At 40.6% G+C, this 27,237-nt stretch overlaps 1 protein-coding gene across 1 annotated transcript in view; it reads left to right on the top strand.

The window, feature by feature from the left end:
* LOC5571999 overlaps nucleotides 1-25,223 on the top strand; it is a 56,846-nt gene extending 31,623 nt beyond the window's left edge. Inside the window, exons 4-7 of the mRNA XM_021843314.1 lie at nucleotides 23,711-23,882; nucleotides 23,949-24,110; nucleotides 24,170-24,407; nucleotides 24,474-25,223. Of these exons, the coding sequence (XP_021699006.1) occupies nucleotides 23,711-23,882; nucleotides 23,949-24,110; nucleotides 24,170-24,407; nucleotides 24,474-24,709 (808 nt within the window). The 3' untranslated portion in view covers nucleotides 24,710-25,223. The remainder of the gene's footprint in view (nucleotides 1-23,710; nucleotides 23,883-23,948; nucleotides 24,111-24,169; nucleotides 24,408-24,473) is intronic.
* Nucleotides 25,224-27,237: the final 2,014 nt, after the last annotated feature.

The raw sequence follows: 27,237 nt of genomic DNA, 5'->3' as shown, positions 1-27,237 counted from the left end.
ACAGAGTTACAATCCCCTTTCAACCGCAAAAAGAAGCTTATCATTATTCTACGTTCCCATTTTCTCGCGCTATTGGTGGGAGTCCGTTCAAAGCCCGAGCAAGATTTGTGCGCATGTCCACTTTTTTTCCTAGGCGAGCTGGTCGAATTGAGGGTGGTCGCCATCTTTGCTGTCCACCATTGTGCTGCCTGCTGGGCAGAACCTAGTGCAGTTTGGTGGTGTGGGTTGGGTCGTCCAAGTCCAATAGCCTTTTGTTCGATATGAAACTAGGAGGGTGAGAGCGAAATTGGTATGGAATTTTTATGAGGTTGTTTCTTTAGCAGAGTATGACGCAGATATCGACATTTGAAATGAAATGTTTAATTTATTAGCCTTGTGCGGACCCATTTCTTGAAAAAATAACAATGAAATGATCGATCTAAGCTTCAAAAGCATAATTGATTGTCTTTTACAGAAAATTGCAGGGTTATTAAACAAGTACTGTAATAAACTCATGACATTCTTTATTTCAATACTAAGATAATTATAGAACGAAGTCACACCTCGAATTATGAAAAGCTCTTCTTCTTCTTCTTCTTCGCATTACGTCCTCACTGAGACAGGGCCTGCTTCTCAGCTCAGTGTTCTTATGAGCACTTCCACAGTTATTAACTGAGAGCTTTCTTCGCCGAAGTTGCCATTTTCACATTCGTATATCGTGTGGCAAGTACGATGATACTCTATGCTGAGGGAAATCAAGGGAATTTTCATTACCGACCGGGAATCGAAACCAGATACCTTCTGCATGGCTTTTCTTTGTAGCTGCGGACTCTAACCACTCGACTAAAGAGCTCAAGGCTTGAGAATCAAACAGCGCTTCGCATTGAAAGTTTATCTTATTGTTCACCACCAGCAAGCAACCAATTTGATCGATTTTCAACGTGAACGGTTGTCAAATTCTCCAGACTTGTGCACTTGACAATTCAAAGTTTGACTTCGTTTTATAATCACCTTAACTTACAGTGACTTATGTTGTTATTGATTTTGTGGTGTGGCACTACACCAGATTTTCCCACAGAACAACAACTTCCATGTCTATACAATATCTGTTGTTGGTTAACAAACATAGTTTAGAGTATTACGCTTTTTTCAGTTGGGTGTATATGTGTAAGTACAATGCAGCAGGGCACTTTTTATATCAATGAAAAACAAGGATGATACTTACTATTCAACAATCATAAACTATTTATTTCGCATATTATTCAATAATGTAACAACGTTTTTCAACACGAATCAACTTGTGGAAAATTGCAATGCAAATCAAAAAAAATTGCGCTACACTCGGTGCTCGATTATTGTTATATTTTGTCCAAGTTGTGATGAACTGTTGTTGCGGAATAATATTATTGCAACAAGAATAGAAGAGATCAATGTTTCTGTTGCGGTATTTTTGTTGAGAATTGAATCACCGACTAAAGTACATTTTGGGATGGGAACATTCTCAGAATGGGACATTCCCTAGAAAACCGAACTCTTTTTTATTGCTAATCATTCTTTCTAGTTCAGCGCCCAGTTCCTAAAGACAATTCTTGCATCTGTTTGAACTGCATCTCTTTTCAAGGAAACGAGTCATTCAGAGAAATGGCTTTCGGCCAAAACCATAACCCCCCCCCCCTTGAAAGACGAAGTGGTATTAGGACGACCCTTTAGATGGTGTGCCTGAGACAAGGAAAAAAACAATCGCCTTTTAAAAGATTTTTGTTTGGACTCAACTCCGATTTTATTCGCTTGAGATCCATAATAATGATTGTGGTGAAATAATATTTTGGATGAATTGGCGTCGGTATCCGGGATTCGAAGCTTCAGAGAATTCAAATCAATTCAGGGATTACATTTTGAATAAAATCTAAATAACCAAATTCATTAATTTTTACTCTTTAAAAACGTATGAAAACGATTCTGGGAAATGTCCTATTTTGGGAAATGGATCTCTGGGGAATGTCTCATTCTGGGGAATGGGATTCTGGGGAACGTCATTCTGGGGAATGTCGTTCAGGGGTTTTACTTTCTAGGAAATGTCCTACAACCGTATTAAAGCCATTCTGGTTTCAAAGTTTCAAACAATTCAGCCGAGCAAAAACCTTCAAGCCAAAGAGAATCATGGAAGTTCCCAAATAGTTCTTTACCCTTCCTTCATATTTTTTTAATGCATTTTTATGCTATTCCTTTGCATATCAGCCTTTTTTTATTAACAGAATGGACCACATAACAAAGCACTTTTCCTATCAGTTAGAAACTCGTGGCAACCATCTCATCAAGGTTTCCTTCATCCCGATCCTGACCGCTCTACGATGCACGTTGGTGCAACTAAACTACTTCAGCCACTTTACGTCAAATTAACCACTCTTGATCAACGAGAACAATCGTTCCCTTGATCTCTGCTTTGTAAGCGCTTAGGATGTCGCTCCGACAGTTTCGATTGCCCCCTTGCCGTCAGTCAAGCAAGCAAGGCATAACCCTCCGTTAATAAGGCTATCCATGAGCACTTTTCGTGATAGGACTGACAACTAGAAGTGTGAATGTAACCGAAATGAAAGAGTAAACAAATCATGCGAGTGTTATCGGAGCTTAACATTTTCCTTTGTAATCGAAAATCACTCCGATTGCGAAACGTCAAAAGCACAAGGTAAACAAAAAATACCAGCTGATCGCAGCTGTCTCATGGATTGCCTTATTCTTACGTTGAACGACCGCCGTACAATCGAAATGAAAGGAATTTTTCCTGTTTCCTATGACTTTCCGAAAGCTGACCATGGTGGAATTGCTGAATATTTTGCCTCCATCGATTAGTTAAACGTTCAGGATGGACGAGATGCTGATGAGGCGGCTATGACTCTCTCAAACATAATTGGGCATGTAATTGATCGGCATATGCCCAAGAAAGCTTTCAATGGTAACAGGAAACCGGGACCCTAACAAAAGGCGGAAACACGAAAGGCGAAATCACAAAAGGCAGACTGTCTTAGACGTGTAACAAAAGGCGGAAAATAACATAAGGCAGAATCTGAAAAGGCAGAATCAGTCAAAAAGCATATTAAAATTATTTACTTAGGCTTCTAAACGATAATTAGACTGAGCTGTTTGCGTTTCCCATTCAAAGCAACATTTAAAAAATCTCCAAGCGGACTTAGACTCCCTTTTGAAAAGCGTAGCATCCTGCATACAGTTTCATTTTTTTTTTTTTTCAATTTGTATTTAGGTATTAGCCTATTAATACATAGGTGATGGGTCCAATGCCCTCCGTTACGCTATGGTGCCCCCCATTCTGACAGAAAAATATCTTCCCACGCGAATTTTATATTGGATGACATAATCGCGCCTGTTTTTATTTCTATTAGGCCTAGGTGTGCTCTAAGTGTTCCATGAATCTAGCCAGTTTTATTGCTTCTTCTTTTTCTTATTGGCATAACGACCCCATTGAGACAGAACCGGCATCTCTGCTTGTTCAATAAGCACTTCCACACTTATATGCCAAAGATAACATTTTTGCATTCGTATATCATATGGATCTACGTCCCTAGCCCGAAAGTAACATTAGCCCGAATGATGAACATAGTATATTCTTCGGAAAAAAAAATAATTTATTTTCAGTGATATTTCCTTCTTTTAATCATCGGCTTTTCTTCCTGGATTTATCACCTTGAACATGTTTGGAGCCACGAGGCACTAAAGAGTTAGCAGGCATTGTCCTTTCTTAGAAACATATGCTGCTTCAAGCTGATCAGATTCGGGAGAATGTTATAGAATCAATAGAGAGGACGTCATGGATTGCGATTATTTGAGTGATATGGCAAACAGTGCCTAATTATTTCCTAAAAGTAATCAACAGAATCACATAAGGCTAATTAAAATTAGGAGGTCTTTTTAATTAGCTTTATGTGATTCCGCCTTTCGTGGTTCTGCTTTTAGAGATACCGCCTTTCGTGTTTCTGCCTTTCGTGATTCCGCCTTTTGTACGTAGTTGCCTTTTGTTAATTCTGCCTTTCGAAATTCTGCATTTTGTGTTTCCGCCTTTCGTGTTTATGCCTAACGTAGGACACCCGATGAGGCGGCAATGACTCTCTCAAACATAATTGGGCATGTAATTGATCGGCATGTGCCCAAGGATGCTTTCAATGGTAACAGGAAACCATGGATTACACGTGAGCTTAGTTCATTAAAAACCGCAAAAAAAAAGCAGCACTAAGGCATTATTGTAAGCACCGCACGATTCCGTTGCGTGATCAATATCGGAGTTTGAACGCCGAATACAAATTGCGAATTCGTGAAAGTTTTAGGCATTACCAACACGGAATCCAGCGAAACCTGCAGGCAAAGCCAAAATCTTTTTGGAGTTATGTGAGTTCTCAACGGAAGAAGTCAGGTTTCCCTTCAACCATGACTCTTAATGGTGAAGTTACCTCAGAGCCACAAAAAGTCAGTCAACTTTTTGCTGACAAGTTTGCGAGTACTTTCTGCGATGAAATATTTTCCGATGAACAAGTCAACCAAGCTGCATCCAATGTTCCTTTGCTGGTAGGGAGCACTCTGAGCTCCCTCGACATCGATGACGCCGTGATATTTAGAGCTGCCTCGCAGTTAAAATCAGTGTTGTGAAAAACTCAATTTCTCACAACTCACGCTTGAGATTTTTCATGCGTGAGTTGTCAATCACGCAACACAGAAGTCAAAAAATCATGGATGAGTTGGCTCCCCTTTTTGACTCATTGTCTCATATTACCACAGTTAACTCACACACGGCAATAATTTCTTGTTAGTCTGGTAAAATTATAGTAATCCTTTCTAGCGTAAACAACAATATTCGGGTTTCACGAGTTTTGGCCGGGTTTTGCGACTGAATCATGTTTTACGGTTTGAGTTGATTGAGTTGATTTCTCAAGCGTGAGATTTACGAAAGAGATCTCTAATGATTTTGCTCTCTCGGGAGAGCGTATTGATTGATATTTGAGTGCGAGTCTATCAATACTGATTAAAATCATCTACAAACCTTGGACCAGACGGCATTCCAGCCGTTTTCGTTTAAAAATACATCGATAACCTCATCGCACCACTTCGACTTGTATTCAACCTATTCCCGTCTATTTGGAAAACCGCCATCATGTTTCCTGTCCACAAAAAAAGGAGATCGAAAGGACGTAAACTACTACCGTGGCATTTCGTCTTTGTTCTCCATTTCCAAGTTGTTTGAACTCATAGTCCTGGATACATTGATGTCTCACAGTAAGCAGTATCTGAGCGATAAAGTCATCTTGGACCGCTAATATTCCTATTATACTTCAATGATGCCAACTAAGTGCTTCATGGCCCTCGCTTATCCTAGGCTGATGACTTGAAGCTTTATTCGAGGATTCGTTCTAAAGCCGATGCAATTCGGCTTCAACAAGAGTTGGACAACTTCAAGAACTGGTGTACCCCGAACTGTATGGTTTTTAACCCTGACAAGTGCAGCATTATTTCTTTTGACAGAATTCGCGATCCTGTAGTTTTTGACTACAAGCCGCATGCAGTGTTGATAGACTCACACTCAAAATATCAATCAACACGCTCTCCCGTGAGAGCAAACTCTTTAGAGATCTGCTTCGCAAATCTCACGCTTGAGATTTTGATGCAAAATCAACTCAATCAACTCAAACCGTAAAAAATGATTCAGTCGCAAAACCCGGCAAAAACTCGTGAAACCCGGATGATGTTGTTTACGTTAGAAAAGAATACTATAATTTTACAAGACTATCAAGAAATTATTGCCATGTGTGAGTAAACTGTGGAAATACGAGACAATGAGTCAAAAAGGTGAGCCAACTCATCCATGATTTTTTGACTGCTGAGTTGCATGATTGACAACTCACGCATGAAAAATCTCAAGCGTGAGTTGCGAGAAATTGAGTTTTTCACAACACTGGCTGCATGATACCGTAATTCAGCGAGTAGATCATGTGAAGGATCTAGGTGTAGTTTTAGACAACCAGCTAACATTCAAACGGCATGTTTCATATGTCGTAGAGAAGGCATCCCGTACGTTAGGGTTTATCTTTCGCATCGCAAAGGACTTCACGAATGTGTATTGTGTTAAATCGTTGTACTGTTCGCTAGTTCGATCCAATCTCGAATACTGCTCGGGCGTATGGCATCCTTACTATTCGTGATCAAACGTCAACATCCCACCGCAAAATCGCTAGTGTTTGGAGGTGATGTTAACCTCCAAATTGCGAAATCATCACCTCCAAATTAGTTCTAATACCCTCCGTTATATGAATTATGGTGGCGCGTCGATCGTCACAAGCTTCTCGTTAAACAGTCAATCAGAATGGTATAGAGAGGATCGAATCAGTACAACGTCGTTTCATACAATTCGCTCTTCGTCGACTTCCTTGGCGTGATCCATTCCATCTACCGAGCTATGAAATTCGATGTCGATCAACACATATCGACACACTTGAAGTGCGAAGGGACGTTTCGAGAGCTCTATTTGTAGCCGATACTTTACAAGGCCGTATTGACTGCCCTGATAGTCTAGGGTCGGTGAACTTGAACGTTCGTCCTAGAACGCTTCGAAATAATTCGTTGTTAAGACTACCTTTTCAACGCACTAATTACGAAAAAAACAGCGCAATAATAGACATGCAACGGACGTTGCATAGGGCCGCTTCTGTGTTTGATTTTAATTTGTCTCGTGAAACTGTTCATCGTAATTTCTATGTACTGTTTTCCAATTTAAATGTCGATTAGTTATATCCTTATGTGTTATATTTTTTATTGTTAACAAATTATGTTTAGGTTAAGGCATCATTGGGACAATTGTTGTTTGTTGGTGTGCTGAAAAGAGCTACTCATCTTTACAGGGATGTTGTCCGGTATTCTTGCAACATGCCATGCTCAGCGTATCCTTCCAGCATTGACCACCTTCTGGATACTGGGTTCGCCGTAGAGTTGGGCGAGCTCGTGGCTTATTCTTCGCCGCCACACACCGTTCTCGCCGCCGAAGATCGTCTTTGGCACTTGGCGTTCGGAAACCCCAACAGGAGGGTGAATCTTTCGTCTTTGACCGCAGTTTCTTCTGGAGCCCATAGTAGGCACGACTTTCACTGATGATGCACCTTCGTATTTCCCAACTAACATTGTTGTCAGCCGTCAGCAAGGATCCGAGGTAGACAACCTTACCCACCACCTCGAAGGTATCAACGTCTATCGTGAACTGTTTCCTAGGCGAGTCCTGTCACATTCAGTTCCGCCTATCAACATGTACTTTGTGTTCGACGCATTCACGATTAACTGCCATCATAAGCCCCTTTAAAATCAATGAACAGGTGATGCGTTGGGACTTGGTATTTACAGCATTTCTTGGTCCGTCATCGAGCGCTCATTGATGAAACCAGCTTGATAACTACCCAAAAACTCATTTGCTTTTGGTGATAGACGACGGAAGATAATCTGGAATAGCATATGATCCTTTGCTTCCACTCCTCCGGCAGCTGTTCGTCGTAGTGATGCTCCCACCTTTCAATCACCTCACGGTCGTCCGTCAAGATTCTATCATCCTTTTCGGCTCGTGGCACGCAGCCTTTTCGGGATGCGTTAACCTTCTTCTAGAACTTTCGCGTTTCTTGTGAACGATGCAGCTGCTCCATTTCTTCACATTCCGCTTCTTCCAGGCGGCGCTTCTTATTCTTAGATAGACGGGTTTGCTGCTTTTGTTACCATTTATATCGCTTCACGTTTTTGTTGAAGAGCTAGTCCGCTAAGACCACGCAGATCCTAGCAAGACTAGCCCGTCCACATCCGATTGCAAATCATAAATAAATACAATACAGTAGATGTTTCCTTCAACTGGGCAGCTAACTGACTGATACCTCAATCAGCAGCTGCAACTCTCTTTATTCAAACCAGGTATACATTTACAATTCAACATTCTACACAAAGTCTTAAGTGTTTTATTGGAAAAACACCTTTTATAGGAAAGTATTCAATATCGGCATATTCAGAGATATTTCAGCAAAAAATAATAGTAATTGTAGTAACATTGGGTTTAAAGATTATGTAGCATACTGTTACCACAATTACACTTAATGCTGGCTAACATATCGCTATCTGCCGAAAATGAATACTTTCCTTAGAAAGTAAACATAATGGACTGCAAATCCGTAACAAAAAAGAGAAAAAAAATAGTACTACCTATTTATTCATAACATAAACTTCTTTTTTTCGAATGGAACGTCATCTTCAAATTTATTTATCAGCTTTCAATTAGTGTCTATTCTAAAATATCATTTTTTTTTCCAAACATCCAATTATATCTTCATATGGAGTTTCATACATCAAGATTAAAAGATATGACAATATCTTCTTCTTCTTCTTGGCATTACGTCTTCACTGGGACACAGCCTGCTTCTCAGCTTAGTATTCTTATGAGCACTTCCACAGTTATTAGCTGAGAGCTTTCATTGCCAAAGTTGCCATTTTCGCATTCGTATATCGTATGGCAGGTACGATGATACTCTATGCCCAGGAAAGTCGAGGAAATTATCATTACGAAAAGATCCTGGACCGAGCGGGATTTGAACCCAGACACCTTCAGCATGGCTTTGCTTTGTAGCCGCGGACTCTAACCACTCGGCTAAGGAAGGCCCCAAAGGTTTCAAATTTGATCATTCATAACCATCGTGATTTTTGTTGCAACGAAATCATTCGTGCCCACATGATATTCATAACTTTCTGTGTGACATTTTCATTTCCTTTGCCTCGTTCTATGTTCTCCTATCGCCATCATCATCGATCGATGATGCACCCGAAAAAAGAAGAAAAATACAAGTTATGCGATAGTCACGCTTCTGAAAGTTGTAGTTTTTCGTTCGTGTCTGGAGTCAATTAGGCAAGCCAACTACTTACGCTACTAGTTCCACTAGAGTTTGAATGCCCCCGGTGCGACGTTAGCGTTGTCCTGGCGGGTCGATGCCTACGGGTGGGATTCTTCTATAGAAAGGAAAATTCACCCCCAAAAAAGTTTTCCCTGTCCACGCTTTGCGTTCGGTGCCATTATTGGATTCAGCCAAATTTAGCAAAAGTGGATGGAATCAACCAACAACATTGCTGTGGGATTTGGAAAGGAGCTGTGGAAATGGACATGCGCCTGTGCGGTAGTTCCTGAAGTCTTTACTCTATTTAATTATCCTCTGAATTTCTAGTGCAATTTGCAGGACAAATGGCTGCGTTTATAAGGGTTGAATGTTTTCAACTACCTATGTAGAAATTTCTTCTCGGAATTTAGGAGATACTTGAAAATGGACAATTCTTGAATGTACCATTGAGTATTTTTTTGCTGAGATCGGTTCACTGTTTACACTTGGTCTTTCAAAATATTCAAAATCATGCACGTCCAAAAACTCTTGTCGAGTATGTAAAGAAACTGCATTGGGATAGACAATTTGATGTACCCTTCGGTAATTATAATTAAAATAGTTTGTTAGTGATAGTTAGTGATCACCAGTAATTACACATTGAGTATACCCCTTCTAGCACTAAACCGAATAGCGCCTTCAGCTTTTTTACTAGCGCTGCCTTTCCTGCACGTTCCTTACTGTTTTTGCAATAACGGAGTAGTTACTACGGGCGGTCAATCATGCTCATGCTTATAAGAAAGCTGTTATATATTAAAATCAGATGAGTTTTTTTTAATCAAAAGCCATGTAATTGTGTGATAGCGATTTACACTAGTTTGGGTTTTATAGGGTTAAATCTTACTTGATGACTAACTGGTTGAAATTTTTGTCACAATAGGAGACAACATTGTCAGTAGCTGAGTCACTGGACTGAAGCAAAAACAGACTTCCATAAATCACATGTCACAAAGTATGGCATCAGAAGAGGGAAGGGTCCAACCGTAGTTGGGTGCATAGTGCAGAGAGAGAAAATCTGCAACTTCCACCGCCGTTTGCCACAAAGAATCTCTCGTAAGTAATCGGTGGAAAATCAATCATGTTGTAAGAAATCGCAATAATAATATTTCGTTTCGCGCATCACACGGAAGAAAGCCATTCGTCAAAAGCGGAGATAGGTGATTTACATCGTTCCTGACATGACAGGAGGCTTTTTCCGACAGTTTTTCGCGGTTCTGTGGCATGGGCGAAGACGAATGGAAAATGCGGTGTCCAATTTCAGTGCCCCACGAATGACATATTGCTTTTGTGGTTTCGTAACGGTGGAGCAGAATGCACGACAAAAGCAAGAAAGTTCTTGCGCTTCAGGTTGACATGATTAATGCGACGTGTGGGATAATAATAGCTTTTATCATCGTTCACACCTGAATGTGGAGAATTTTATAGCAGGTCACATGAAAATAACCTATCTATATCGTAGTTACAATAATTCATAAATTTTGCACGATGTACTGTGTGAAGCTTTGAAAAATAATGACCTTTAACCCGTATAGGCCTGAGTGAAAGCAAAAATACTGAAACCCTCGTCGCTCAGAGAATTCTTAACGGATTCAAATGATTTTTTGTTGGTTCACTGGCCCACATATCTAGTTTCTGGAAGTGGCCAGAGGAACTTGGAAATATTCCTGTGGCCGGAGTTATTCCGGTGGGTCACTGGGTCAGGTCGGGTAAAAAAGGGCTATTTTTTTGGGACATGCCAAGTAACTTTTTTTTATTTGCAATGACAACCATTTTAATTTGCATAAACCTTTAGGATCTGATATTCAACATTATAAATAAAGAGCTTTGCACCGTTTAAAATATACCTGATGTGGCCATTCGGACGTAATGCCCGGAAGAACCGGTTGTAGATTTGTTAGATACTAAACCGCTTCATCTCTTGAAGAGTAGAAATCAAACATAATTGTGCATTAAAATGCGTTCCCATAAGCTTGGCACAGATGTTTGAGGAGTCCCGGGACCCGAAAATGGTCATTTGTAGGATTATTCAAATGCAAAACTCATAGTTATCCAATTCAATCGTTTCTCAAAAGGTTTACACTGATGCAATTTTCTTAAAATTCCGTCATTTAGTGGCCACATTATAACCGATTCCGGAAATTATCTGTTACTTGAAATTTGCCTACCTTCAGGAGCACAAACGCATAGTACCCTTTTCACCTGACCTGACCCAGTGATCCACCGTAATAACTCCGGCCACAGGAATATTTCTGAGTTCCTCTGGCCACTTCCAGAAACTAGATATGTGGGCCAGTGAACAGACAAAAAATCATTTGAATCCTTTAAGAATTCGCTGAGCGGTGAGGGTTTTAGAATGTTTTCTTTCACTCAGGCTTATACGGGTGAATAATATATGAAAATCAATTCTTAACGATCATAAAAATTAATCGATTCTAAACACACCCTTCTTCTTCTTCTTCTTTCTGGCATTACGTCGCAACTGGGACAGAGCCTGCTTCTCAGATTAGTGTTCTTATGAGCACTTCCACAGTTATTAACTGAGAGCTTTCTTTGCCGATTGACCATTTTTGCATGTGTATATCGTGTGGCAGGTACGAAGATACTCTATGCCCTGGGAATCGAGAAAATTTCCTTTAAGAAAAGATCCTCGACCAGCGGGATTCGAACCCACGACCCTCAGCTTGGTCATGCTGAATAGCAGCGCGTTTACCGCTACGGCTATCTGGGCCCCACTAAACACACCCATTCTTTATATTATTGGCGATTCCTTCGAGTTTTACTGTTCTCGTTTTTACCACATCTAGTGTCTAGTTAATATTGGCCAAATATCTCTTTAATTTAATTGTTTCCAATTTTTCCTAGTTTGCTAGCATCTTATTGAACTACATCTCTTTTCGGGGAAATAAGTCATTCAGGAAAGTGATATTCGAGAAAAGAACTGATATTCCCTGAAACTCGGCAGTAATTTCATAATTTTATGTTGCTGTAATCTCAAGATCTCTTCATAGGATGTAGATTTCTAGCTTAAATTCTAAAATTCTAAAAAAAATCTTTGTTGTCAAATCATTATAGAATTTATCGCAAATTTATGCTTCAAAGCGTGTAAATTTACATAACTACCATGAATTTGTCTCCATGCTCGATTGTGCGATATATAGCGGGAATGTAGGGGAATTCGGGGTAAAACCGACACCCTAAGCTTTTTGATAAAATTTATGTACTTTCGTTTGTTAAACGAACCTAAAATTGTTGTAGAATCACATATTGGTTATAAATCTATCAATCCTTGCGATCGCTGGATGATTTATTAAGATTATATAATGCACTGTTAAAAAAAATGAAGAATACACGTCATGTAAACTTCATTTATGCGATGTAAACATGACGTCATGTAAACTTAAGTCTCAAATCATGTAAAGATGTGTTATATGTCATGTAATCACTCAGGATCCTGCTGGATTACATGACATATAATTGAAGTTTACATGACATATCATGTAAATATCCATGACAGTCCACGCTCCAATTATGTGCATTATATGTCTCAGAAATTTACACGTTTCGTTCGAACTGTGTGATTTAAATCAAATTGATATTTCATCATTTTTGGGTGAGACAATTGAGAGTGCGGGTAAGATCGACACCCTGTTGGGGTAAAACCGACACATCCACTTTGAGTAGAATTTATACGTTGTGAACATCACCATTACATTGCATATTCAAAAGAATGCTTTATACATGTCTTTTGACATTTATGACCCCTCCCTCCAAATGGAATATTCACATATTACATAAATTATTGAGGAGAGGTCAAAGATCCACTGAATATATGAGAAAATTTCAAATGTCGCATGCTAAGATTATAAAGTTGGGGTGAATACTCATGGATATTATTAATTTGTGTTAATGGAATGCTTACGAAGATGAAGTTGTAGCGAATGATTGGGTGTGAAAATAAATACTGTTTTATTTTAACAAAACAGAAAAGTGTAATTATTTTTAGATAATAAAAACTGTCGAACCTAATTGTTTGTAAATAAACAATAAGATTAATTTATGTGAAAATATTTCAAATTCTATTAATTCTGCATTTTTTTTTTTTCTTTGCTGTCTTTAGAGCTCGGACCTAGTTGGTCCATCTCGCTAATTCTGCAGTTTTAAATGAGAAAAATTTCTTCAAGCTTCATCAAATAAGTTGAAAGTGATAACATAGAAATATTTTTTTAATACTTAATGATAGCTTGTGGAAAGCCATATAGTGTCATATTATACATGAAACCAAGTTCGCCATCCGTGAACTTCACTGGAATTTGAAAATAAATACTTAAATAAACTACAGAGATAGTCTTCCGATCACAAAGATTCCCTGAAGTTAGATTATGAAGCAAAGAAAGGTGTCGATTTTACCCCAAATGAAAGTGTCGATCTTACCCCGAGTGGACTTTTATTTTTCAATAGCGTTTTCAGCTGTCGAAAAAACAAAAAATAATTTCTCCTTCATGTTGTATCAACGTAATAATAGTAAATAATGATGTAGATGTAGAACAAATAATGACATTTTAAAAATTTCACATGCGAAATAGTTAAAGTATAATAGCGAAATATTGCAACTGCTGTTGCTTTATGTTATCCAATATGATTTTGTTGTTTATTTTGGCAGTTTATCGGTAGCGCCCGTTGTAATGTCATTCGAAATACATCATTTCACTAGTTATGATAGAGCGTGGTGGAAACTGCATGAAAATCTGTTCAAAATATGAAAAATCAAAGGGTGTCGAGCTTACCCACAGTGTCGGTTTTACCCTGATTTCCCCTAGTAATATTATTGTTCCTTTTTGGACCACCCTAAAGAAACTTTTGCAACAGCTTGAAACTAAATGTATTGATCGGAATTAAGACAACAGGTGCATAATTAATTAAAACATTCTTCTTCAAAATACTTTTTTCCAATTGTTCACTTACATTTAATATTGTGTATTTCTTTCACTATTTGACTGCGAAGTGCGGTTTTATAAGTGCAAAAATGCGAAAAAAAAGTGCGGGATTGCATCAACTCATTTCGGTGTCTTCAGCGGGGTTGTAGTTTGGACTTCGTGGAATAACCCCGCTGAAGACATCGACTCGATTTAAAGCAATCGCGCACTTTTATTAGCATTTCCGCACTTGTAAAAACTTCTGCGATAGTCCAGTGGTGAAAGAAATGCGCAATAGTTTGTAGAGTAATTTTCTCCTCTTTCAGGTATGGCGGTTGTACCTAAGGTGCTTTCCAGTACTCCTAAATGTTACGTTATTAATTATTACACAAATTCAACGATTTCGCACTCTTTCCTCATCTTTATCTACTTAAAAAATCTTCAATCTTCAAACTGACCTAGGGTTTCGTTCTACTTCGTCGTAAGAGCTACTATTCGTCGTATCAAACTTAAAATGTTCCACTACGGTGGATATTCCAACTTACCTGCAACATAGATTCATTTTCCAAATGTAATTTTGTGAAAGCTTTTATGATTCATCCACCTGTACACCAAAAATGTAATGAAACTACTGTATTTCGATAAATAACTTCAGTTCAATTATCCACTTTACACTTTTTCACCGAAATCGCATGGACGAACACGATTTGAGAGAAATGTTTAGCGATCGACATCAGTCACACCACTTTCTAACACAAGTTTCTTCCCGCCCCCTGTGTGACTTACATTGCCGGGCACTTATTTTCACTATGGAAAACCTTCGTACTTCTTCACTGAAGGATTTCATTCCAATCACACGCCGTAAAACTTCAATAAATCCCAAAATTTTACGAAATTTCCTTAACCGCCGCGTATAATTGAGAATGTAAACAAAGTTCAATCCGTCGTACTGAGAAAAAAAAGTTTGTGCGCATCAATGTGTGCGCGACGCTCGACGTAAAAATACGGTTCCTTTGATTGTGTTGTTTTCGCTGTACTGTGAGCAAATGCCAGAATTGTACGGTCAAAAGGAATTGTGTTCATATGTTTGGGCTGAATTTTGATGACGAACAATTAATTTTAAAGGAAATTAGTATATTCCATCATGCTGAAGGAATGGAGGGAGATGCCCGTAGATCTATATATTCTAGTAAAGCATTTTATTATAGCGTTGATATGTTGTGTTTTAACCACTCAATACATCACAGTGAGCCGTAAGTCGTGAGACGAATCTGGAAACTGATTGCGACGGAGTTGAAAACGATACGACGGATTGAGAATACGGTGAGATGCATTTTCTATGCATTATTTCCAAAAAGAGATTAAGATTTATCAAAATGTTATTGTACAATGCTAAAACCGTTTTGAGAAAGAATTGTTTGGCATCGGTTTGTATCAGCATCATTCACTGCAATACTGGGAAAATTGCAGTTCTCACTGATCAATGCTTAATACGATGGAGCACCGCCAGCTTTAACCAGGGAACCAAATAGCACTTTAATTCACCCTCCGTGCTAATATAGGACTATTATAGAGCTGAAATGCCCTATTTTAGCCGTATAACAGCCTTATAAGCCCAAAAAGGCGAATAAGCGGGCTAGTGGTTACTTGGGTGTCTCCGACCTTCGGAACATACCGTTCGCTGTCTTGATCATGGCTTGACGGATTCGACCATCTGCTCCTGGGTAGATCTCGGTTACGATGCCACGGATGCCATGGCCTCGTCAGCGATGTACACCAGGTCGCCACGGTTACCCTGCGAGCCCAGAGCTAGTCCGCTAGTGTGACCGCTTGTAGCGATCCCGAAGTGCCTTGCCTTCGCTGGTTCGTGGAACGGCATCTCAATTGCACCGACACCACGAACAAAGTGGTTCGGCGTCAACGCTGCTTCCGCTCCTGGTTCTAGGCTGACGTACGTCAGCGGCCGTGAATTAATCAGGTCTTCGGCCTCCGCGATCGTCGTCACCAACATTTCGTCGGTTATCGTCCGACCATCGACGCTCCCAAACTCCTCCCATGTGGGGCGCTGGGTTCTGGAATCTGTGAACTCGTCTTCACTCGCGGCTTGAATCTGCTGCACAATCGCCTTGCTTGCAGCTTGGAAGTTTGCGTCATTGTCGAAGTGAAATTCCCACGGTTTTCCTCTGCGGCACACGAATCGCCGTAAAGCCCCAAGCACAATGTGAGCGGCAGCGCGGTACAACGGCAAAACGGCATGCCCATCTTGAGCTACACTCTACTTGTCAAATCAATGTTGAAAAAGATTTAGTCAACATGGGATTGATAAGTAATGTGTAGATCAAAATGGGCATGCCGTTTTGCCGTTGTACCGCGTTGCCGTTCACATTGGGCTGTGGGCCTAACGCTATCAGACACGCTTGAGCCGCCAGGCTGTAAGCGATCTCTAGGTGGATAGCCCTCATCGTAATGCACGTGAAGAGGCAGATGTAGTGTTTCTCCGTTCTGCGGCCAACAGCCACTGTCACCGGTCCTCAGTAGTCCACGCCGGTATGGCTGAATGGTGGTACACGCTCAAAAAAGCGTTCTGGAAAACGTGAACTGTCAAAAATACACCGTGAACTACCATGATTGGTCTCGTATACATGATCTAGTTCACGGTGTATTTTTGCTTGTTGACGAGCTCACGCCTGCTGTTCACGGATACGAGAACGGATTTTTTTCTGTGTAGGTTCAGCGTGACACGCGACTCCGGAAATTGAGCCATCATAGGGTTCGTCGGGCGACACATCTGCACCTTACACCAGATGCAATTTTTTTCATCTCCGTTCTCAAGTTCGCGATGCTGAACCGCTGTCGGATTTCGTTTACGGCAGTCTCCACGTTTCCGTGGGCTACTCGCTGGTGGTAATACTCTAGCAGCTTGTTTGTCACAGGATGCTGCTTCGGTAGAATTATCGGGAAGCGCAGCTCGAAAGGTGGCGACGATCCTCGCGCCGCTCTGCCTTCCATCCGTAACACTCCATCATCGTCCAGGAATGGACTCAACCTGTACAAGCTGCTGGACTTCTCCAGCTGGTGAAGTTGCTTTGTTGTGAGCTGTTGATTCTTCTTCAGCGTTCTAATCTCGTCTTCGAAGTGGTCGGATTGAGCCGATCTCTAGAGGAACTTTGGGGCACGGAACCACGGCGCATCGGAACGGAAGGTGTTCCCTTTCTCCCACTTTGTCACAGCATCAGCTACGTTGCACTTTGTTGGCACCCTTCACGATGCTCGAGAGGAAGTTTGATAGTGTCTTCAGGGTCACCAGTTTGCTCTTCCTCCTGTACCGCACTCATTCAAGCTGTGTTCCAGCGGGCAGCTTCTCGGTCAACTCCTGGATTAGCATCGGGTTTAATAATTTTGTAGTTAGCCCGGTAGCTTCCAGGTGATCGGCAAGCTGCTGAACTAATACACCGAAACTGATGAAACACGCCAGTCGATCTGCTTTCGGTGGCGCTGCGTTGCTTACTTTTGATAGCAGCATATTCTGCAGACGCTCTGGCCGGCCGTACAGCATGCGCAGCGTCTCGTTGATCTTCGGGACTGATTTCGGCAGGAGCAGCCTACTCCGTACCGTTTTCAGCGCCTCTCTTTTCAGGCACTCTTGTAGTCGCGCCAGATTCTCCACGTCGGAAAAGCCACACACCTTCTTCGACGTCTCATTACTGCTTATGAGCATTGGCCATTCCTTCAGGTTCCCGCAAACATAGGCATTTTGCTGGACAGGAATTGACGGGCGGACAGTTGCGCCTTCGTCGGCCCTCGTTGATGAACACGTCGATATACGTCCGCTTCTCTACGTCTCCGACGCGACCTTCTTCTACCTTCTTCTTCCTCTTCTACGCCTTCGACAAAAACATCGTCCTCCTCGGAGCGCTCTTCCTCGTCGAGACCTTTTTCTTGCGCAGCTTTCATCTTCTCCGGATGACTCTTCTTCTTCTGCATCGTCCTTCCGTGCTTCTTCTCTTCCTTCTTGAGGATCTGATCTCTGGATGTCCGAAGGGCGTTTCATGCACTTCGTGACTGATCAGGAAACTTTCCGGCAGACTTGATGGACCTCCAACACCAAACGACTTCTTTGCGAGCTTCTGTGTGAATTTCAGCGTCGAATGTTTGCGGTAGGCTCCTCTAGGATCATTTGGACACACTTTTGCCGAATCTGCTTTCGCAGACTGTATTTTTCCCGACTTTCCTTTCTCGAGCATTTTCCCTAGCTTCACTTTATACGATTTCATCGTCTTCAGCGACCGCTTCTTCGAACTCTCCGCTCCGTTGTCTCAAACTGCCTTGGAACCTTTTCAGCCTCCGTTGGCACTTCACTCCGCTTCAAGTTCAGTTGCTTCAGTCTTTCTTCCATCTCCGTCCGCATATCAGCAAGCTTCTTCTGATGGCCCTGCTCTTCGGCGATCTTCTTCTCGTTTTGCGCCCTTTCGAACTTCAGTTCCATCTCCCGTTCCTCTTTTTTCGAACTGTTCGCGAATTTCGTTCAAGGTTTTACCGGAACGGGGGCAATCTCACTATTTGCCTACTCGCCGTTTCAAGTTGGTATCACCCATCCTTACTCGGGGAGTAGAATAACCCGACTTGTCAATCTATATATTTTCTTCTATCTTCTTGGCTGAAGACGGTGTAAATTATCTTTTTTTTTTGTGAGGCTAATTACTTCCCATGTGGTATTGGAAATATTTCATTTTTCCGATTATGGAAATCTCCCTAGCTGAATTGTTCATTCAATCTAGAATTCTGTACGATACACACTGAGTAGACGATTCGGTCGTCGAGATAATTTACGACCTCAACCTGTCCTGTCTCCCACATGTCGCATTCATATTCCTGCTGAACAACTCCTCAACTGATTCCCTTCCTGAATTTCCATTCGATGACGACGTTGCCGTGGGTAGGCATAGGCAGTATACACTATCTGTCTTGTCGTCATGTATGAACCATAAAAATTAAGGAACGATAGCTCTAGCTCTGTTCGCGACCCCAAAGCAAAGCGCACACGGAAGCAGCAGCACAGGTTCCACATGAATAAACATTTACATTTATGGACTGCGGATATTGGTTTCCTCATTCCCTTCATTACGCTACCCTGGCTACCCTACTTTGCCCAGACGAATTCCGCACAGGACATTCGTCGTCCTGCTGCAAATTTAGCGTAGATGTAGGCAGTGGTCGGTTGTAAGGATATGCGATATGGATTTTTATTAACAAAGTAGAAGTTGCACAGTTAATTAATGATCAAGTTGTAAGCAATTCCCGCCTGTGAAATCTTGCTGTTATAAGGTTTTGACGTTTTGAAGTTGGCAAGTACACGACGAAACACGTGTCAAATGTAGGTACAAATTGAAATTGAAACTGACACGTGTGTCGTCGTTTACATGTGAACTTCAAAACGTCAAAACCTTTCAACAAAAACTGGAAGTTGCTCAAAATTTAAGTTGATGTTTTTTTAATCCCTAAACACCTCGGCGAATTATGTTTCTGTTGGACGAAACGAAATCTGATATCAAATATTTCTTGAAAACTTATTTAAGTAGCCTCAAGTTAAAATAGTGACTCGTTTTGAGTCGTTAGTCAAAATAGTAAACAAACTTACCTCATCGATCCTACGTATTTCGCAGAAAAAAATCCGTCTAATTCTGGAATCACAAAACGGCGTAAGTAAGAATTTCAACTTTTGTAACACAACCGATACTTTCACCGCTCCGTTGTATGGAGAGACAAAGTGACTTAACCACGAATCAAAACAAAACACTACTTGAGGCGATTTTACACTGGGAGAAAAACGACGAAAGTGACTGAATGAAACGGCTTATCATTTTGTTATAATTATTTTTGTGGGAAATAATAGAAACTACCTAGTTTTTTTAACGCGAGCTGATTGTACGTAGAATTTAAGCGATGTACACGGCGACAAAATGTTAAAAAGGTGATTCATTTTAAAACAATTTTAGAAGACAGGTTGTGATTCTCGATTTGAAAAAGTAATCGAGATTTCCAGGCTATCGACATGCATGGAGACACCATCTTCTATGGTGACAGAGGGCTCGATTGGCTTGTCAGATAGATCGGGCCCGGGACATCCTGTCTACTGCAAATCGCTGCAGTTGATATAGGGCATGTCCATTGCCTGGAGATTTCGCCTCATTGGATTCCGTAGCGTTCGTTATTTCGTTTCGAATGGTACATATTTGACGGAATCCCTCGCTATACCACATACCCTTACTCGGTCGACTGGTCGGAATAGAACGGTGTGAGCTTTTGGGTGCATGATTAATGGTTTCAGCGTAAACATTTATACGAGGTTTCGAATCGTAGCTCGGCACAAGGATATGAAACATTTGATGAGGGAGGTGGAAAGCAGATATGGAACGCAACGCCGCATGCATCCTACTAGAAAACAGATACAGGTGTGTAATGGCCATTCGGGGGTGCAGTTAAGTGTACCATTTTCACGGTTCACCGAGCATCGTCCATCGGTCACGAGAACCGGGCAGGACGGGAAGGACATTCTCCGAGGACTCCGAGGGGCATGTCGTGACACATAAATTTCCGTTGAATTGACGTTTGCACGATCAAGCCTTATAGGTATCCATTACCGAGGGGGAAAGGATTTGTCTGAAAGCCATTGCGCGACGGCTGACGATTTGGTTATGCTCGGTCAGCAAAGCGTGAGAACTTTTGCAATGCGACGTACTGAAGAGGAGCAACCCATGTAGTAATATGCAATACGCTTCGAAACTTCCTGAAGCTGCATAATAAGGGACTTTTGCTACGTTTTAAGCCTATTGGTCCCTTTGCGACTTTCGTTAAGACTCGAGCCTTTGATGTTTCGTTGGACCCGTTGGCAAAAGCTGACTGTGGTAATCCTCCTTGGACATGGTTGACGTGTTCGGACTTACTATTGAAACACCAGAACATCCACTTCTAATCATCATTTACTGTCCAGTGGATCGTCTAGGTCTAAGAGGGCTATCCTAGGGAGCCTGCATCTTTTATATACAATATGTACAGGAAGTCTACACAGTAGACATTAGATATTTCTTACAATAGCTTATTCGCTATGGTGACATCTGTGTTCAGTGAGAAAAACAATTATAGTATCTTTGCTATAATAGGGGTTTCTGACATATTACAATCGTCTTGGGAAAACACTTCTCAAAAGGTAACATCTGAATATTTATTGAATATTATTGTTACCACGAACATAAGTAAGGGTGAATTTCTAAATTCACAACTTCCTTCAAAAAAAGTGGGTTTCAATACTGTCACTTAACGTGGCAATAATGAAAGAAAGGACGTTTCTCCGGATTGCCAAAACGGCCGCTATGAAACGCATAGATTGCGCCACCTCAGTCTCGTGTGTTTGACATATACGGTGGCGCCGCTGTTTTGATGCGGTGAGTGCCAAATGAGTTACCTTCAATGATCCATTGCATCCACTGAACAAAAGCTCCTACCTTAAATTGAATGATTTGTAATTCACATGGCTACAAATCTTCATATTCATCATTTCTCGCATAATCTGGGATAACGCTCTAAAAGCCATTGGTAACCACGTGTGTAGCTCGTTGTTTCTGAGCAAATAAATGAATAAGCATCGAAACAAACACCACAGGCAGGTAGAGAATGATACTTTCTTCTCCATAACGTTGTTAAATAACTTGTAACTCCATTCAAATTCTCAGAATGAGAATGACCAATGGCTTTTAGGGCGAGATCATAAGTTGTGCGAGATTTGGAATGGTTTTAAATAATATGATGCATTCACCAACTGCTGAAAAAATGTATGACAATGTGTTGATAGTTGTAGTAGTTTTACAACACATATGAATAACATGCGACTTATGATGGATTTTCATTTCTTCCATGTCCCAAACCAAAAATCATTCAATTATAGTCTAAAACTTCATTCGGAAAGCAAATGCTCCTTGAACTGAAATCATCCGTGTCAATCTAAACAAAAACATGGCGGCAGCAGCGGAACTTGGCATTTCTTCACGGATTGCGCAGGAATTGCCCATTTTTATGGAAGTATTCTAGAACATATTTACTTGCATCCTGTTCATTATTTTCAAGGCGACTGAGAACCGATCATCGCCTATATCCAGGGCTCGATGCAGGGACATTGATGTAGCTAATGCGATGAAGTGTCCTGTGAATTGCTTCATGCAGCTAAATTACATGCGGCTCATTAGTGTGTTAATTATAAATTGATTTTTATATTGCATTGCTCATCAAAATAAAGGAAGTGGAAACCATCAATGGCTGATTACTTATTTTCAATTAGATTTATTTTAAATCAGGAAACAGAATGCAATGGAGTTTGTTTACATGTCTGTCTGATAATCATTCTATTTTAAACTTAATTTATTTCAATATAAATCATTTTTCGATTGGATGATTTTCATACGATGCGATTTGTAAACAAAAGATTTTGACAGCGATGAAAATCATCTTGTTTGTGTCTGAAAATAGGTATGGGGCTCGGATGAGGCAAAAATCAATCAGTTGATGGCAGGAGATTTCGTTCAGTGTCGAAATGAGAAATCAGTTCGATGTTTTTAACACATTTCTAGACAAACATTTCAAAAGGGCACATCGACATTGGTAATCACTAGCTTTGCAAGACGCTGTTGAGCCCAATTCAACTCGATCATGCTCACCAATACCACTATCAGGAAGAGCTAACACCAATCTTTCTGATATTGGTGTTAGTTTGCGTGGGCGGGCTAAGAAGGGCTCAACAGCAACTTTTCTGAAAAAAGGCTCAAGACCTCTTGGGTCATTTTCAATTGTTTGTCCAGATTTTCCGAACACCATGTTTATGCTAGAACAAAAAATTTCTGAAAACCCGTGTAAATATTCAAACAAAAACACGCACAGCGGATTCTACCCCATTACCCCGAATACCATTTCCCCGAATGCCATCACCCCGAATTCCATTACCCCGAATGTACCATTACCCCGAATTCCATCACCCCGAATGCTATTTCCCCGAATTAACAATTATCTTGACATGATGATATTGATGACAGTTCCTCATGCTATTGGAATTCGGGGTAATGTCATTCGGGGTGATGGGCCGTTCGGGGTTTTGGAATTCGGGGTAATGGCGTTTGGGTTAATGGCATTCGGGTTAATGGGATTCGGGGTAATGGGGTAGAATCCGCACAGCGTATTGCGTCAATCTGTATCTTGAAATATTCCATAACAGCGTTGATAGACTCACACTCAAATCTCAATCAATACGCTCTCCCGTGAGAGTAAACTCATTATAGATCTGCTACGCAAATCTCATGCTTGAGATATGATGCAAAATCACTCAATCAACTCAAACTGTAAAAAAAATGATTAAGTAGTCGCAAAACCCGTCAAAAACTCGTGAAACCCAAATGTTTGACTGCGGAGTTGCGTGATTGACAGCTCACGCATGAAAAATCTCAAGCGTGAGTTATGAGAAACACTGGCTTCCCCTACATGTTGCAATCCTTTTGGATTTTTTTTTTAAATTCGTATGGAAAACGAATTGAAAATTTCACCGCCCATTTTCTCAATGCCTATTTTATACAGGATGGGACTGACTTGCGATTTACGGCAGTATAAGCAGGTGAAAACAAATCTCATGTGAGAATTTTGAACCGCAACGGCAAATCAAATTTAATGTGTGGATAATAAAATATTAATGAAGCTTAATTTAGTTTTACCAAATTAGGATGATTGCTTAACAAAGAACGCCATATAAGAAATGAAAGTAATGTTTGAAATGATAGTAATGTACCAAACAAAAAAGTAATGAAATAAATTCCTTTTTTTCACTTTCAGAGACCATTTTCCGTTCTACAAATCGAATGATGATCGGTGGAAGAACTCGGTTCGTCATAACCTCTCGATCAACCCACATTTCCGGAAAGGTAATAAGGCACCGCAAGGAGCAGGCCACCTGTGGACCATCTCCAGCAGGGATTCCGAAGCAAATTTCCTAGCATGGGAGCATGTAAGTTGAAGATTCGTTATCTTGATTCAGGATACCGCTTTTACGTAAAATTACTATTGTTTCCAGAAACGCCAACGATTAGAGTTGTTCTTCAAGATGGAAGCAGCAAATGCCAAAACCCAGAAAGATCCTCCACCAGGATCACCGACTTCGGAGGAAATAGCTGCGGCAACTGCCAGTTTAGCGCAGTACGAGCCACACTCTCCCGGTCAGGTACCCGTTAATGAGGTAAATTGCAACCATAGTTATCCAAAGCCAAGAAAGTTTCTAAACAGAATGTCATCCAGTCCTTAGATTACCGCCACGCGCAGCCGGGCTCATCCGGACAGAGTCTACAGCCACCCCTGGGCGCCCAACAGCCAATGTATGCCAATATCCCGAACAATCAATTTGAGGTCGTTCAAGGTGAGGAACTGAAACGATCAGCCGGTGAAATTCTGAACGGCGTTCGACGAAACGTCGAGGTTCAGATTGTCCATCCGATCAATTCAAACAACTTCCAGGCGTATGCATTGCTTGATTCCGGTACTTGATCTTCCCACGTTCTGTCAGCGCTCTCTGATCCCAAAAACCACTTATGTATATTTTCAGACTACTATCTAGCGGACTATTTGAATCCTGTTTCAAAGGAGGAAATAGTTCAGGAGTGCGGACTTCGATCGGCTACAGGTCACCGTTCCGACGCCGTGCCGCCAACAGACTACTACATCACCACGATCGATCCTATCGAACTGGGCATCAACATGAGCTCCAGCCAGGACGAGGACCAAATCCTGTTTGAGGACGATTTCAATCTCAACTATTTCGGAAACAACATTATGACTTGACGACGTGCTGTCGGTTCTAGCACCAGCAATGTCCTTCCGGCAATTGTCCAACAATGTGGAGAAGAAGCGGCTCCCCATGAAGTTGTAACAGTCGAAGGCTCGGGGTTTGTCAACATTGTCGAGCACGGTTTGGACAAGTCAGGAAATCACGTTTGAACAAAAGTTACAGTGAGAAGTGTGCGTGAAGTGCAACCGATTTCTAGTCCGTGTGATTGTATTCCGTTCAGATTTTGTTGCGTTCAGTTTGCGTTAGTAATATTTTTTTATATATAAAATTAGAGGATAATCATAGTTGTACATTGAATACCAACTTCTAATCATGTAAATAGTGTTAGCTGGTCACGTGCGTTGGCACCGCAAATAACAGTTCTAGTCAATGGATACGAGTCGTAGTCTCGTTTCTGTGGATGCGTGAAGAATATGCGCATCGTCGGGAAACGGGATCGATAAGAAATGTGCAAAATCTATGTACAAATTACAACTCAATAAATATATAATCATGATCATCTTGTAATTTTTCTCAATCTTTCAAAGCCGGATTCTATGCTAGGCACTCAAATGCCCATTATGACAAACGTCCTTATGCGAAATATCCCACTCCCTTTCATGACTACCTCGATGGTCCATTGAATAGCAGTCGCTCTGATTTTGTGAGATTTTTCACGATCTTTTTCAGTAATTAGCATTAGCATTAAGCATTTCGCACAAATTCGTAGGTGGTACAGTCCTAGACCATTGTATGAGGGTTGCCTCCTTCCCGTCCGTTACCAAAGTTAGAGATTTGGGACTAACCTCTAACTCTTGGACAAGATTGACGCATCCTCCAATAATCGAGAGCTGTCCTGGCCACGTCCTTGCGAAAGCTGGGGGATAGGAAAGGATGATTGATTGAACACCTACTTAAGAAAGATGCAGAGAACTCTACGACCTCTCATAGGTGTTACGGGATGTTGTGGAATGTTGATGGAAAGGGTAGTGACATAGGATACGTTCGGTAGACGTTCTGGCCGACAAATGGTTAGTATTTACGCATTGTGATTTTGCGCTGCTGATCAGAACAAACTCACCAAATTCCTTTTTCGAAAATCCGCTGCAATCTGTCGCTGAACAATAGCGTGAGCCGTAATTTAGCCCTGCCTATCAAAATGCACGCACTGTACTGACCATAACTGCATAACAGTCACATTCGACATTTTTGACAAATTGGAGTTAATACCATGGAGAGTCATCAAATGATAATTACTTTCGATCAACTTACTGAAATCTGTGAGATTGTTCTAGAAAATTCGAAAAAAATACCAAGTTGTTTTGTCACATTGGTAATTAAATTATTAAATTATTGGTAATTATATTATATAATTATTGGTAATTATATATAATCGCATAACAGTCACATTGAGATTATACATGAGCCTCGTAATGTAATAGCAATGAAATTTCTATCAGAATAATTTTCTGAGTATCACCTAGTATGCGATATGCGTTGTACAAAATATCAGCCTCAAATAAGCACTTTTGAGTTCCTTGTAATTTTGAGAAATTTTAGTTTCCTCCCATACTGCCTTAAAATGCACACTTTGTATGCCATTTACTCAATGCCTACTTTTGTCGAATGTTACAAATATGCAGTTATGGGCAGTGTAGTTCTTAATTCATCCCGAATCGAACATCCACGAACCACATTCAATTTTTGAATTAACACGCACGGGAGATAAAAAAAACAAGTCACGCGAAACGAATTCAATTGATGGTGCCATTACAGAACACTCTCGAGCAAAACGCAAGCAAATCGAATAAAAGTAAAAAACAAAACTTCACAAAACATCTTCAGATATCATCTCCGATGAAAACACATCTATCACTTCTAAAAACTTGTTTCCACAGAACATTTGCACGTGGCGTAGCACCAAAGACGTAGCACCGCCGAATCAAATTTTCTCCAGCGGAATTGAGAAAAAAAAGAACGCGGACGAGGTAAACGTGACACAAAATTCAAAACGTAGCCGCCCGCGCGCATGGCTTGCTGCGATCGGTCTTTTCACGATCTTTTTCAGTAATTCTTCAAAAAAAAAATCGTTTCAAATAACTTCGAAAATTCAATCTGTATTTTTTTACATAAATTACTTCGGAGATTCCATGAAGGATTCAATTGAAAAAAAGGCCATTTCAGATATTTTTAATGAAGCATCAAACTCTCCAAAAAATATTCCATCGATTTCCCTAGGACTTCCTTCAATATTTCAGCACCTTCAAATATTCTAAACTCCTTCAAAAACTCTTCAATTATTTTTTTTCGAAAAATTACTCAAAGAAGTCTTTAAAGATTTTTTCCAGTCATTTAAAAAGGAATATCTCCATAGAAATGTCAAGGAAATTTTTCAGATTCTTTTGGAGAGAACTGTTAAAAATATTCACGAGGAATTTCGAAAGAAAATCAAAGAGTAACCTCTTTTGAAACTTGTGTGAATTCTAAGTATGCCTTGATGAATTTATACAAGGATCTCCGAAAGAACTCCTATATTTTTCGT

Source organism: Aedes aegypti, chromosome 1 (genome assembly GCF_002204515.2).
Source record: "Aedes aegypti strain LVP_AGWG chromosome 1, AaegL5.0 Primary Assembly, whole genome shotgun sequence".
Lineage (NCBI taxonomy): Eukaryota > Metazoa > Arthropoda > Insecta > Diptera > Culicidae > Aedes > Aedes aegypti.
The sequence above is the reverse complement of the archived record's forward strand: the minus strand, read 5'-3'. Positions and strand labels throughout refer to the sequence as shown.